General features: G+C 35.7%; 1 protein-coding gene across 4 annotated transcripts in view; it reads left to right on the top strand.

The window, feature by feature from the left end:
* STAG2 (STAG2 cohesin complex component) overlaps positions 1–13,695 on the top strand; it is a 76,582-nt gene extending 62,887 nt beyond the window's left edge. For 2 of the 4 annotated variants that reach the window (XM_014258761.2, XM_005530009.3), the window contains exons 24-34: positions 1,485–1,659; positions 2,129–2,268; positions 3,401–3,502; positions 5,677–5,825; positions 6,311–6,439; positions 6,785–6,990; positions 7,389–7,578; positions 7,664–7,777; positions 8,560–8,686; positions 9,011–9,088; positions 11,538–13,695. In XM_014258761.2, coding sequence (XP_014114236.1) covers positions 1,485–1,659; positions 2,129–2,268; positions 3,401–3,502; positions 5,677–5,825; positions 6,311–6,439; positions 6,785–6,990; positions 7,389–7,578; positions 7,664–7,777; positions 8,560–8,686; positions 9,011–9,088; positions 11,538–11,561 — 1,434 coding nt within the window. In that variant the 3' untranslated portion in view covers positions 11,562–13,695. Of the gene's footprint in view, positions 1–1,484; positions 1,660–2,128; positions 2,269–3,400; positions 3,503–5,676; positions 5,826–6,310; positions 6,440–6,784; positions 6,991–7,388; positions 7,579–7,663; positions 7,778–8,559; positions 8,687–9,010; positions 9,089–9,639; positions 10,276–11,537 lie in introns of those variants that run through there. The other 2 variants (XM_088062484.1, XM_014258762.2) reach the window with 2 other exon arrangements.
* Positions 13,696–13,990: the final 295 nt, after the last annotated feature.

A 13,990-nucleotide genomic window follows, 5' to 3' on the forward strand; every position in this document is an offset into this window, starting at 1 on the left:
CCTAGGAGAGTTTATTGTTGGGAAATGGGATTTTTTTTGTAGTCACACTGCTCTCTTGGTTATAGCTTTTGCTTCTGTTTCAAAAAGAATTGAGACATCATATTGGGAAACACTTGTCTTGAGTTCTGAGGATAATAGTGAAAAAAAAAATAATTGAACTGTAGGGGCTGAGTCTCTTCAATCTATGGGCAAATAGTTCTTTGGCCAGGACACTTGTAGGAATTTGAAGTTCCAGTGAGGTACACAGGTTACTGATAGCAGAATTAATTCTAAGTAAATGCCTTTAACAATCTTTAAAATGCTAAAATGAAAGAAAATTAACTATGTCTCTACAGGGGAAAGACCAGATTATCTTCTAGGTAGACAGTTTAATTAAAGAAGTAGAAAGCCAGGAGCCTTTTGCTGCTGCAGATAATAATAACCTGGTTGAAGTGGAAAATCTGGTCCACTGAATGGCACAATTGCAGCTTTTGAAACTCTTGCTAGAACAAGAATAATTCCTGGAGCTTAATAGACATGTTCTGTGTCAAAGAGCTAGCTAGTGTAATAGTCACAAGGTGTAGGGTGTGAAAGTGCTAGTAACAAAAATTACTGAATCTCTGAGTAGGTTTTCCTAAGAGGCTGTATGACTCTCAGACTCCGGTGAACACTCTACAAACTAGAGCTGCCTAGTTGCGCAGGGTATCTGTCACGTAGGGCACAATGTTACACTTGGTGTTGGTTCCACCTCTCTTCTCTAATCCCACGAAAGGACACAAGGGACTTCAGAGGAGCACGTGTATTTTTTTTGTGGCCAGGAATTAGTAATATTCACTATGAGGAGTTAGAGAACAGACCTGTTCATGGAAGTACTTGGAGATTAGAGCCAAACAGAAAGTGCAGCACTAAACAGCTTGTTGCCTTGGTCTGTTTGCAGAGTGTCAATCTTTGTGTCAGGTACTAAGACATTTGAATCTGGCACAGTGGAGTACAGGCATTTAAATCTGGTATCAGATGCACAAGTTAGCAAAACAGAAAAGTTGGTTGCAGTTTTAGATTTTTGGACATCAGGATTTAAAGAGATTGAACAATCTCAGCTGTTATATGTTAAACAAATGTGAACAAAAACATTTCAAGAAAAGACAGCAAAAAGGCGACTGTACTATGGTCAGAGTCCATGAAGTTCTCTAGTTCTCTAGACCTAATGTAGTATGCATCAGGTAGAATTTGGGAGTATCAGGCTCCTCATGTGTTAATCTTGCAATATTTTTATGTTTAGTTAGCATCATCTGTGCAGTATTTTTATTTGGAGACTCATACTTGATTCAGGAGCCTACTGTGTGAAGCTATGCACATTTTGACTTCAGTTGGCCTTTGTAGTTGCGTAGGACTTTAGTGGCCTGTGTATACTGTTGAGATCTCAAGTATTTTGTCAAGTGCAAATACATTATTCTAAACAAAATACATTTTCCAAGCAAGTATTTACTGAGGTTTCTTTTTAACAGGCTTTCACAATTTTGTGTGATGTGTTGATGATCTTCAGCCATCAGATTATGACAGGAGGACGTGACATGTTGGAGCCACTTGTTTACACTCCTGATTCTTCTTTGCAATCTGAACTACTCAGTTTTATTTTAGATCATGTCTTCATTGATCAGGATGATGATAATAATAGTGCCGGTTTGTACAAAGCTTAAGTTTCCTTTCTATTACTTGTTTTCTGACTAATATCTTTGTTTCCTTGTGCTTTTCTGGGCTTTGGTGGTGGTGGTCGTATTTTGTTGTTGGGTTTTTTCTTGTTTGCCTGGTTGTTTTTGTTTTTTTTTTTTTGTTTTAATTTCGTTTTGTCATTGAGAGGTGTGCATATGCACAGAGGTAGGTGTGTCTTTTAAATGTCAGCAGCTGATTAAAGGATTTTCTGTATTGGGAACACGTAGGATAATTACAGTAAAGGTTTGGTTTAATAGGCTCAAATATTTGTCTCTGTGTCAGGGTAAGACACATGTCAGTGGACAGTGAAGTGCATTGCCATCAGAAGTGAGATCTGATTTTCTGAATCATGACCACTAGCCCATATCAGTTTTATATATAAATGTTTAAGCATGTAGTCTTTAAACCTGACAGTTTTCCTGTTCTGAACTCCTTCTAGATGGACAGCAGGATGATGAAGCCAGCAAAATTGAAGCATTGCACAAAAGAAGAAACCTACTTGCAGCTTTCTGTAAGCTCATTGTATATACTGTGGTGGAAATGAACACAGCTGCAGATATTTTCAAGCAATATATGAAGGTAAATTTGAAGCTTAGTGATGATACTTCATAAAACAACTAGAATACAGTAGTTCTGGAATTTTTAACTCTTACTTGTTTTTTTTCCACCTTACAAGGTAACTGTTTCAAAATGTGGAGAATTTAAAACTCTGGAGTTGTAGGCCCTTTTTTTGTGTGTAGGGGGAAAAATTACTGAGATGAGTGTTACAGTTCCAGTGTATAGGTGGTGGGGACTGAGGAGGGAAACTGACTAATTATTTTAATGTTGTTTTTACTAGTTTTATTTTATTATTCTGATTGATGGTGTATTTTTAATTCACTTATTAGTTTAGTAGGCCTTTTGAAAATGTTCTTCTCAAGATCAACTCCATGATGTCCAGCCTCATCAAATAATTTAAGTTTAAACTTTATAGAAGAGAAGTAAAATTTGAGTCCCCTCTACCCCTCCCCTCATTATCTTTATATCTGTTTCAATCTTATTTAAATATAAAAACCTCTCCTGGCTCATGGCATTCACAGCTGCACACTAATATGAGTTCTCATTTTGTGAATATGATAAAGCTTTGCTCCTTGGTGATTTCCTTAAAAACTTAACGTTTCGGCAGCCTGCTTTTATCCGTCTGAGTGCCCTACATATATTTTGATTCTCCAAATAACTAATTGGGTCTTTTTTAAACCTGAAGTACTTATAAAACTGAACAGACAGCTGTCTTTGTTGGACAAATTATGGCTATGATGCTGTCTGTAAGTGCCTCCTTTCAGCAAAGAAAATAAAACTCCCCACCACAGTTACAGGAGTTACTAAAAATAGATTCTAATCTTGTACCCTGAAGGGGTGAACACGTGTCATTAACAAATATGTCATGGCCTTGAAGATAAATAGGTCATTCTGCCTCTAAAGTAATACTCACTGCAAGAATGAAAAGTGGGTTTATTCTTTTTGGATTTAGGTTTTTTAAAAATTATTATTGTGGAGGCAGTTTAGAGTGTAATTTTGGTGTAATCATGAACATGTTGGGGTTTTTTCCTTTAGATAGTGTTTGATTTTTCTTTCTAAAAGAACATATCCTAGATTTTGTTTTCAGAAGAATTCAGTAGTTGCAATGTTTTCAACTAACATTGACTGTTAACTTTTTTTTTGTTTTTCCTAGTATTACAATGACTATGGTGATATTATTAAAGAAACAATGAGTAAAACAAGACAGATAGACAAAATCCAGTGTGCTAAAACACTTATTCTTAGTTTGCAGCAGGTAAGAATTGACAGTATTTTTATGCATGAAATTCCATGCTGTAGATGATGTCCTGTTGTTTAGTAACTAATTTGAGGTATTAATGAAGAAATTTTTATGGATGGTAGGGATAAATAAGTCTAAACTGAAACACATTTTCTGTGACAATGGGAAAAACTGCCAGAAGTCTTCCTATACTTAAACAAATACTGTACCACAAAAAATGTAGGAGAGGCAAATAAATATAAAATGAATGTAACTATGAAACCTTCATAACTCTAAAACAATAGTTTAAGTAATGTATTTAGATACATCTGTGTTGTGAAATGGCAAGTTTGTTAATCAAGAGATAAATACTTCCTGCCTGTGTGGTGGGGGGTTGTCTTAGTTTAGGGCAAATTAGGAAGGAAAACTCCAAATGGGCATTTCCCCAGGGAAATGCCCCTCCCCACCAACTGGTCTGGGAAAAAAAAAAAAAAAAAAAATTCCTTGGAGAGAAGTGGAAAAAGCTGTTTATTTAACAGAAATTAAGTAATATTAAATAATAAAACCTCTCGCTGTTCGATGGGATGGCAAGTCTAGGAAGAAAAGTCCTTTTCACGTGGTGTAGCTCGGCTCACTCAGGTTCTTATCAGTCCCTCCGTCGCTGGAAAGTGCCGAGGCCCAGGCCCCGGTGGGCCCCAGGTGTGAGCTCCTGGGGTTTGGCTGGGTGTTCAGTCCAGAGCAGGCTTGCACAGATCCAAGAAAATTGGGAAAAAAAACAAAGGTCCAGGGAACTCCTCTGCCTCAGCTAGCTAGAACTAACTAAAAGCCAGAGAGAAGCTCTGTCCCGCTGTCTGTCCGTGCTGCAGACACCACAGTCCAGGAGTGGGATGTGTGGGAGTGATGTTTTTCCTTAACACAAACTGGAGCTTCTTCTTCTCCCTCTCTTGCTCTCAAAGCCAGTCTTAAAGGTGCAGAACTTAATATATAACATAAACCAGATGATTTGGGATACCAGTATCATAAAGTCACCCCAGGACAGGGGTCTGGGATTTTTTGTGGGGGTTTTGTTTTGCTTTTGTGTCTTGATTTGGTTTTGGGTTTTTTTTAAACTATTCTCAGAATTAATTTGAAGTTTTAGTAATTTCTTAATGTTCAGTAGGGACTTCACACACTAGACATTAAAATATAATTTAATGGTCTCTTCAGTAAAGTTTGTGTGTATGGAAACCTGATGAATTCAGTTAAAGTTAGCATTTGATTCATCTGCTCACATAAACCATCTGCATGGATTTTATTCACAGACTCAGAACAGCACAGACATATATTTCCAAAACACTGTAATCCAGCATAGATCACTGCTATCCGTGAAAGGAAAATCTACCCAAATTTATTTTCTCTATCCCTGATTTTTTGACTAAAGCTAGATAGTAAATATAGATCTAAATATCGATCCTGGTGGAGACAAAACAGAAATAGTCCTTATTAAAGTAAGGAGTGGTTTGTCAGTATGGATATTGCCAAAACAAGGAAGGATGAGGCCTTTCCTTTTGATAGCAGCATGACTCTTAAGTAACCGGTGGAATTTGTAAAAGTAAAAAACTCTAAAGAAGCTGGTGTAAAATATGTAACTAAACACTTTTTTTTTTGTGATACAAAAGAGTGAAGGGTTTATTAGACAAAACTTTAAAAAAATAGAAATTTATTATTGAAGTGAATTACAGTCAAATTTAGTAGGATGAGAAAAGGATTGATCAAAGGAAGGACTGTAAAGTTCAGAGTATTTGGTTTTGACAACTATTCATGAGTACTTAAAAATTTCATAATCAGTGACAGAATTTCTGGTGTCTGGCAATTTCCCTGAAGACGTTAGTGTATGTAATTAGGGAATCCTACTAATTTTTTGTATTCTCAAGTTTAGAACAACTGATTTGGTGAAGCACTGAAATCTGTCATCCAGTATATATGCAGTTTGATGAGTGCTTGGACAGTGCTTTTCAAAGTTTATCTCTGGGGTGCAGACTCTTCAAGAGTAGCTTTGACTTTGCTGTCCAAAACGTCTGTGTTTGTCTCTTGGTTTTGTCAGATCAGGAGTGAGAGGAAAAAAAGCTGTGAAACATACTTTTAAACTGAAATTTAGCTCTGTGTATATTGGTTCAAAGTTTGGCATAATTTTTTTAATACATGAAAAATTCTCTATTTATTCCATACAGCTCTTCAATGAAATGATTCAAGAAAATGGTTATAATTTTGACAGATCATCACCGACATTTAGTGGCATAAAGGAGCTTGCTCGACGTTTTGCTTTAACATTTGGATTGGATCAGTTGAAAACAAGAGAAGCTATTGCTATGTTACACAAGTAATTGTGTGCTTTGTATTACATTTTTGTAAACACTTACTGACTAGCATAAGATAGTCTTTTTTGTCTTTGAAAATCAGTTTGTTAATACTAAGTGCATCAGTCATAGAGATGTTGTAGTCCATGTATTAATTAGGAGATGACTGCAGTTTTGTCTCTAAAAAAATCCCTAAATGTTTCATATTGTTGGTGTTCTCCAGCATCATCGTATAAGTATGTAAATGACAGCAGTATCGATGCTATAATGAAAAAGCCTTTTTAATGTCTGGTCCATAACAATTAGAACAGATCCACTTCATTGTCAGTGGTGGTCATGTTGGCCTCATGCAGAAAACTTGAAATGCAGGGTAGAAATTCTGTGACAGAAAGTGTGTCCAGATTTAAATAATGACTGGTGTTCACTTTTTTTGCTGGAATATGAAAACATGGGTAGCTCACAGGGCTTTGAACTTCTTTTTCTGATGTAATTTTTTATTTGTTCTTAGGGATGGTATAGAATTTGCTTTTAAGGAGCCTAATCCACAAGGTGAGAGCCACCCACCATTAAATTTGGCATTTCTTGATATTCTCAGTGAGTTCTCCTCGAAACTTCTCAGACAAGACAAAAGAACAGTGTAAGTATTTTCTTAATATTCTTAATATTTGTAATGATAACCACAAAAGATGCACATCAGAATAAATGCTTGTGTGTTGTATTCATCTAAAGTGGAATCTTTGACACATCAAGGTAAGTTTACACTGATGTAGTCAAGTATACTCACAGAGGGTAAATTATATTTATTGTTGTTATTTTTCAATTTATGGTGGATGAACAGAAATTGTATTTCGGATTTGCTGTTGTCTGGTCTCTCTTAACTAGATGAGAAACATCGGCTGAGAATTTCAGTAGTTACTTATCTTGACATAGTAACATTTGTTACAGATTTTTTGCATCTCTGTATTTCTTTTTTCATTTAAAGATATGTTTACTTGGAGAAGTTCATGACTTTTCAGATGTCTCTGCGAAGAGAAGATGTGTGGCTTCCTCTCATGTCCTACCGAAACTCTTTATTAGCTGGTGGGGATGATGATACCATGTCAGTGATTAGTGGAATCAGTAGTCGAGGCTCTACAGTAAGAAATAAGAAGACAAAGCCAGCAACAGGCAAGCGGAAAGTACCTGAAGGTAGAACTTCTCACATCTTAAAATTTACTAGAATACATATTCACATAAACTGCACATATTCTTCCATATTTTTTAGTGTGACTGTATTGGTATGCCTTAATGTATTTTTTCAGAACAAGTAACTTCTGATCATGTATGTGTCTTAGTGGGAAAGCTATTCATTTGATTCAGAGAAGGAAATAAGGGCACTACACAGTGTTAAATCATACAACAGAGAAGTACAGAAATGCTCCAGCCAGAAATTATAACTCCAGGCCCTTTGAGGCACATGTAAGACTTTGTGACAAAAAGTAAAGCAATCGAATCTCTTTGTCATGCATATAATTTGTGTTTCAACATTGACTTTCAGACTAGTTTTAAAAAAATTTAACAGATGTTCTTCCTGTGTTTGCTTCCAGCTGAAGAAAGCAGCAGTAGTGACAGTATGTGGCTGAACAGGGAGCAGTCAATGCACACACCAGTCATGATGCAGACACCTCAGCTCACTTCCACGATAATGAGGGAACCCAAGAGATTGCGACCTGATGAGAACTACATGGGTGTCTATCCTATGCAGCCTGAGCATCACCAACCACCGCTTGACTACAAGTATGTACATGAGTAGGTCTGCTTTGTGTTAGTGTTCATACACAAAACCAGTACATGTTTAAAATAGAATAATGGTCTTTTTAAGCACGCAAGTAACGTGGATGTTGGCTCAAAGGCAACAGGAAGAAGCCGCGCGACAACAACAGGAGAGGGCAGCGATGAACTACGTCAAGCTGAGAAGCAACTTGCAACACGCCATGTGAGTGGAGTGACACGTTCTGTCAGTGAGTCAGGGAGGGGATTTATAAATGCAGTGGTAACACCTTTTAAGAGGGATACATCTTCTAAGTTCAAAAGTTCTCTGCATTCTTAAGGACTCTGGTTCTACAGAAAGAAAGTTCAGGTTGCAATATGGGCATATGTATTGAGGAGCTTTACATCTCTCCCCTACTTTTTTTTGATTGTTTTAATACCAGTACTTCATGTAACATAGTTTCAGTGGTGGCTTTTTTAAAATCCACTGACTCTAATTAGTATAATTAGAATTACTCCTTAGTTTTCTCATAAGATTTGGTGTTTCATGTAGAATTTATGAGGAAAGAGGATGAACGACTGTTTAGGTGTATTTGTAGTGGTTTTACACATTTACTTTATTTCAAAGACATTCTTCCTGGCCTTATCATAAGGCAGAAACAATTTTTCTTTAGGTGGCAAAACTTAAATTCCTTCTCACTTGAGCATAAATTAGTTATGGAGTAGATCTCCTTGTCAGTTCTCAGACCCTTTCTGCATACCCATTTAGCAGTGTGCCACAGTTATCTAAACTGACCTTTGTCAGGCATTCTCCCACATTCTCTTAGTATTTTCTGTTGGTTTAACACCAGCTTTCTTTGGTAGTAATTGTGCATTTATTTCATTACTTAATTTCTGTTTTATCCAATGGAATTATTATTTGTTGAGAGTCCCATAGTGAGAATTAGCTTATTAAATAGATAAAAGGTAACTTGATTTAGTGCTAAACAGTGTTGTTTTTCATTTCAGTCGACGTGGCACAAGTCTAATGGAAGATGATGAAGAGCCAATTGTTGAAGATGTGATGATGTCATCAGAAGGGCGGATTGAAGATCTTAATGAAGGCATGGATTTTGACACCATGGACATAGACCTAGTAAGAAATTTACTTTTCTTTTAATGGTCTTGGGATTTGTATTTCTGCTTTTAAAGTAAGATATTTGAATTAAATTTTTCTTCTGATAAAACAAAAATCATTCTGGTTGCTTTCTGAATTGTTAAAGGGCTGTGCTGTTATCTGTGTACAAGAGCCATCTGCTCCAACTGCTATACAAAAAGCAAAAACACTTCCTGTCATAACTAATAACATTTATCACTTGTGAATTCTTAGCCCTTGAGAGTTCAGCTTCACTGACTACAGTGTAAAACTGTTTTTCTGGTGGATTTACACTTAACTTGTTTGTTTGTTTGCTTCCTAAAGCCACCGTCAAAGAACAGGAGAGAAAGAACGGAACTGAAACCAGATTTCTTTGACCCCGCTTCAATCATGGATGAATCGGTAGGTTAACTTATGTAAGGGGAAAGTAATGTAAATCAGTCTTAAGGTTGCCATACTCTTTTCAGATATTAAATGGAAAGAATGCAGTCTTCAGGTTGTCATTGTTATAGATTATTTTGACAGACTGGTACAGTAAGTCAGCTCCATACATTCTAGGATAGTCAGTGTTCCTTGCAAGTTTATAGGATTTTTGTTCTTAATATATGTATATAGGTATGTAAAAATTAAAAGCCTATGATTCTGAGCAGAAAACACATCTGTTATGGAAAAGGCCCTTGCAAAGGCTGGTAGCAAAGAGCATTACAAAAATAAAGAAATGTGCATACATAGTATTAAAGGCAAGTTTCCTGTTGTGCTGAGCTTAGTTCAGTGACTCTGATGTCATTATGAAATGTCAGCTTTAGATAGTTTGCATTTTGTGGTTTGGTTTTCTTTTTTTTTTTTTTAATTGGCATGTTTACTTTTGTGCATAAGTAAGATAATGGAGAAATAAGAGATAATACAGATATCTGTTTATAGAGATGAGAGGTATTTTTTCTTTCCATATGAAGTTTTAGGTCCAAAACATCCGAAGTCTGTAGTTTCTGCTTGCAGTTGCCCTTTTATCCGACTTGGTAAATCTGCAGTCTCTATTCTCTTTTAAAAATCTGCATGAGGGATTCCTTCTGTCTTGAACCACTTGTAAAGTATGCAGCCATTTTTGACCTTGGGTAGCTGGTACAAAATTACACTGGAAATAACAAGCTGCAGCAAGCCAGCAGAGGACAGTACAACAAGGCTTCCTGGGAATCTTGGACAGCTTGGTGGAATTTGGAAGATGGTTATGTATTTTTTTACAGTATTGTTGCAGCATGAACCTGTTTATGGGAGAAAGAAGTCCTAAATACTGTTTTAAATGCAAATCCATATATTTTGTACCAATAGGGCTTTGCTTTAGTAATAATGAATCAGTTAGGTTGTGCGTCTGGCTGTTGTGTGTTCTGTTCCTGAAATAACACCAAGAAAATATCTCGCCTGTTCTCTGACATTGTTTTACAATAGTACTTCCCCTCCTCGATTTTTCCTGGACTGATCTGTGAAGTACCAGTCACTTTTTAGTCTGACAGTGCTGAAACCTTGGCCCTCTCCAGGTTGCATTGAATTGATTTGAGGACCCTTTTAGCTTTCCAGCTCTAACACTAGTTGGGACCGCTGTAACAGGTTGAGTTCCCCGGCCGGCCCCGCTGTGCCGCGGGCGCAGTGCGCGGGAGCGGCCGCGCGGGGGCAGCCGCCGGCAGCGCAGCAGCGCGGGGAGCGCCGGGCGGGGCCGCTCCTTTACGGAACCCCCGGCGGGAGACAGGCCACGGGATAACGTGCAGTCAGTGTTCAGTGTAACCAAACCATCGCACACATGCTAAAACTTCTCAGAATAAAGTTAATTCGCTTTATTCATATAATTTATTTCAGAGGTCCCTTATTCTTGGAGTTGTTGCGCTTGTTTTTAATAGACGTAGACATAATAAAACTGTTTAATTTACTCAGATGCACATGGTTTATGATCAGACTTCTAGTCTGATGTACCCAGTTATTGCTGGCACCAGTTCTGTGTGGTCTATTGTAGGAGGCACCCAAAGTGAATTTAATTCAAAGAACAGAAAAAATTGTTTTATAAACAGATAAGTATGAGCAGTAGTATTAAGGTTCAGGAAAATTCAGTCTGTTTTGGCTTTTGCTGATTTTATAAAGTCCTATAAAAGCTAGGACAGTCACAAAATCTGAATCTTCTGGGGTTTTTTTGGAACATCAGTGGTCATACGTATTTCAATTGGCACAGAAAGCTGTATGGCTTATTCTGACATGGGAAGTGGAAACTGATTCATTGTTTCAGGAAAGCTTTTTCTTTCCCTAGTTACACAATCTCTTGAAGTACAGTTGCTTGATTTTGCCTGATGATTGTTTGATTTTTCACTGTCTTCCTGACAGAGTGGATACATTTCCTAGGAAATGTTAAATTTGTGTCCTGGTTGGCTGATGTGGGATGGACTGTGGTTTCTGTGATCACAGACACAGCAGCGGCCAGTCTCTGGAGAGTTTTGTCCCAGGTTTAGTGCTGGTAATAAAACACACTTGATTTCAGATTAACGCCAATAGAATGTCATTGTCAAAGAAGTCTGAGTTAGGCACCTAACTAGAAACTCTTTTGCAACTATTACCTAAAATAATTAAAACAGACTTTATTCCTACTAGATTTAGTAAATTTCAAGTGTGAGAAAAATATTTCTAATGAATGAGGAGCCCTTTTCATATTATTACCTAAATCAGAAGTGTGGTTAACCTGGTTTAGAAGAAAAATAAACTTAATAATGCCTTAATATATCTTGAAGTGTCTTAAATTATATACTAATTGCTTTGTTATTTGTTAAATGTGTATTAGACTACAAATTGACACCATTTCTAACTTTTTTTTTAGGTTCTTGGGGTGTCAATGTTTTAATACCAGAGCAGCAAATAAATCAGTGGTGAAGTCATTTTCTAAGTGGAAGAGGAAGTTTTTCAATACAAAATTGTGGTAGATACAGTGAAATTCTGAACAGATTTTTCTCTAAGGAGAATGACATGCTTTCAAGATCAAGTGCATTGAAGGGGCAGTTTTGCTTGCCTGAAAGAAAAAAAGAAATGTAAAGGACAAGTAAACAATTTGAGGATAAGTTACACTTTTTGTTGGGAAAAAAAAAAATCAATATTTTATTTATGTGCTATCAGTTTATTTCTGGATCATAAGAAGTATTCCCTCTGAGTTTTAATCTTAACAGTCAGAGAGGTGTTTGGTACAGATTTGAGCCCCTCTCTCTGTACATTTACTGGCTATACTAAATAATCACAAACTCTGCTGGATTGCTGTTCATGTCCATGAACTGTAATAGTAGGTGGATTGGTTTTCTCACAGTGACAGAATGAACCAGAAGAGTTGTCAGTATTTTCAATTAAATTCAAACTTAAGCAACAGAAGGTTTGTATTAATTAATCATGGAAAAAAATACATAAAGCAGAATTTTAATAGCTTTTTAATCTAAAACACATTTTTTATTCCAAAAGCTTCATGTTAGCCTTCTCAGAAAGGTCCATAAGCTATAAGCTACCAGAACGTAACAGATTTCACTCTTGCTTGCCCATTACCAACCCTGAAAGTTTGCTTGTCCTTTAAGAAAAATGTAATGTTGTGAAATTCCTTCCAGTAGTGCCACTGTATTTTGTCTCCAAATAAAAGAAGCTTATTGTAGTATGTTTGCAGAAAAATTCTAAACAAAAATTATACAGCTTATTAGAGTGTGGGAATAGGGATCTAAATTTTAAATAAAATTATATATATATATAAATTGGTGCTGATTTTATAATTGCGCAGTTTGTTTAGTTTTTTCTTACTTTTAAATTCCAACTTAAAATTATGAGGTTTCAGAAATATATTGAAAGTTTAACAATGTTTAAAAATAGAAGAGCATGAGAATTCATGCTTTAAAAATGATTTTTAAATTTGTATTTTATATTGTTTTATCTATCTGTCTTTGCAAGCAGTCTTCAGGTTAAAGATACTTCTAACAGGTTACAGTACATTTCCTCTATATGTAAATTAGATTGGATAATAGAAACTCATAAACAGCCCATAATATTCTTTGAAAGCTAAGCTTTAAACTTCATTTTGTGTCCATTCACAAAAAAATTAAATTTGGTCTAAAACAGAAAGTGGATCTATGCCATTTTGACATTGACTCATTTTGCAAGGCTTAGGCAGCTAGACATCATTTTAAAGGAAATATTAACTTATATTACATATGTATATTTTTTGTCAGTTGTCTCTCAGTTCTTGAGGTATATTATTTTAATCATTCCATGCCTTAATACGCTTGCAATACAAGAATCTCCCCAAATGGGTGAATACAAAAGGCTTCCTGTTTTTAGACTCAGAAATCAAACATTCGGCTGTGGTAGCCAAAAACCATAGATTATCTAAAGGATCATGATAAAGTATAATTATTTTACTAGGTCATGGGGTAACAACAAAATCAAAACTAGATCTGCCTAACTCATTTTACATAAATAAATACTCTCATGTCTAAAAGTACTGCCTATATTGTTTTCCACACCACTGCATTTAATAGAACTGCTGAGAGGACTGTATATATGATTTTAAACTTAAGTTGATTTTTCTTACTCTTGAAGGAGTGTTTCTTTGTGAAAGCAGTTCTTACAGCTTTGTTTTCAACCAGCTAAAAATGTTTTATATATTTACCTTAACCTGTTGTCCTCCACATTCTATTGTCCTAATTGTACTGTTTTCTGATTTGTATTTATGTCTTGAGACAGTAACTTTTTGAATAAAAATAAACCTACAGTATGTTGTATGTTTGATCTTTTTAAATTGGGGTTATGGGAGGACAGTGAAAAAAGGGGTATGAGTAATGCAAATGTTATGTTTATAGAAATCAAAATCTTTTTCCATGTCTTTTAAGTGTTTGTCTCAGAGTTGGGATAATGTATGAAAAACTGCACTGTTTTATATTTGTAATAAATTGTACAAGTTTTTAAAATGTGAATAAAGCACTAATTGGGTAATAATTTAAAGCAGAAAAGTTAATGCAATCATGATTGTTTTAAATATGCTTTGAGATAAACTTGTTAAAAGAATTAGTGTAAATACAGAGTGAGCTTTTGAAGAGGTTAGTACCTGCAAATAAAATTTTTAAAATTTGTATAGAACTTTTACATGCCAAGAAAGCAGTGGTTAATTATTTTTGTGTTACGTTTTTTAAAGGTGTATTAATAGCCTTTCTTTTGGTTTCTTTTTCTTAATAACCATTATCTGTTTTTACTCAGAATGCTTTTGATTCTGACATTGGAGATGCTGTACATAGTCCAATAGAAATA

Source organism: Pseudopodoces humilis, chromosome 15 (genome assembly GCF_049639895.1).
Source record: "Pseudopodoces humilis isolate 2021_Gansu_Grassland_sample_001 chromosome 15, ASM4963989v1, whole genome shotgun sequence".
Classification (NCBI taxonomy): Eukaryota; Metazoa; Chordata; class Aves; order Passeriformes; family Paridae; genus Pseudopodoces; species Pseudopodoces humilis.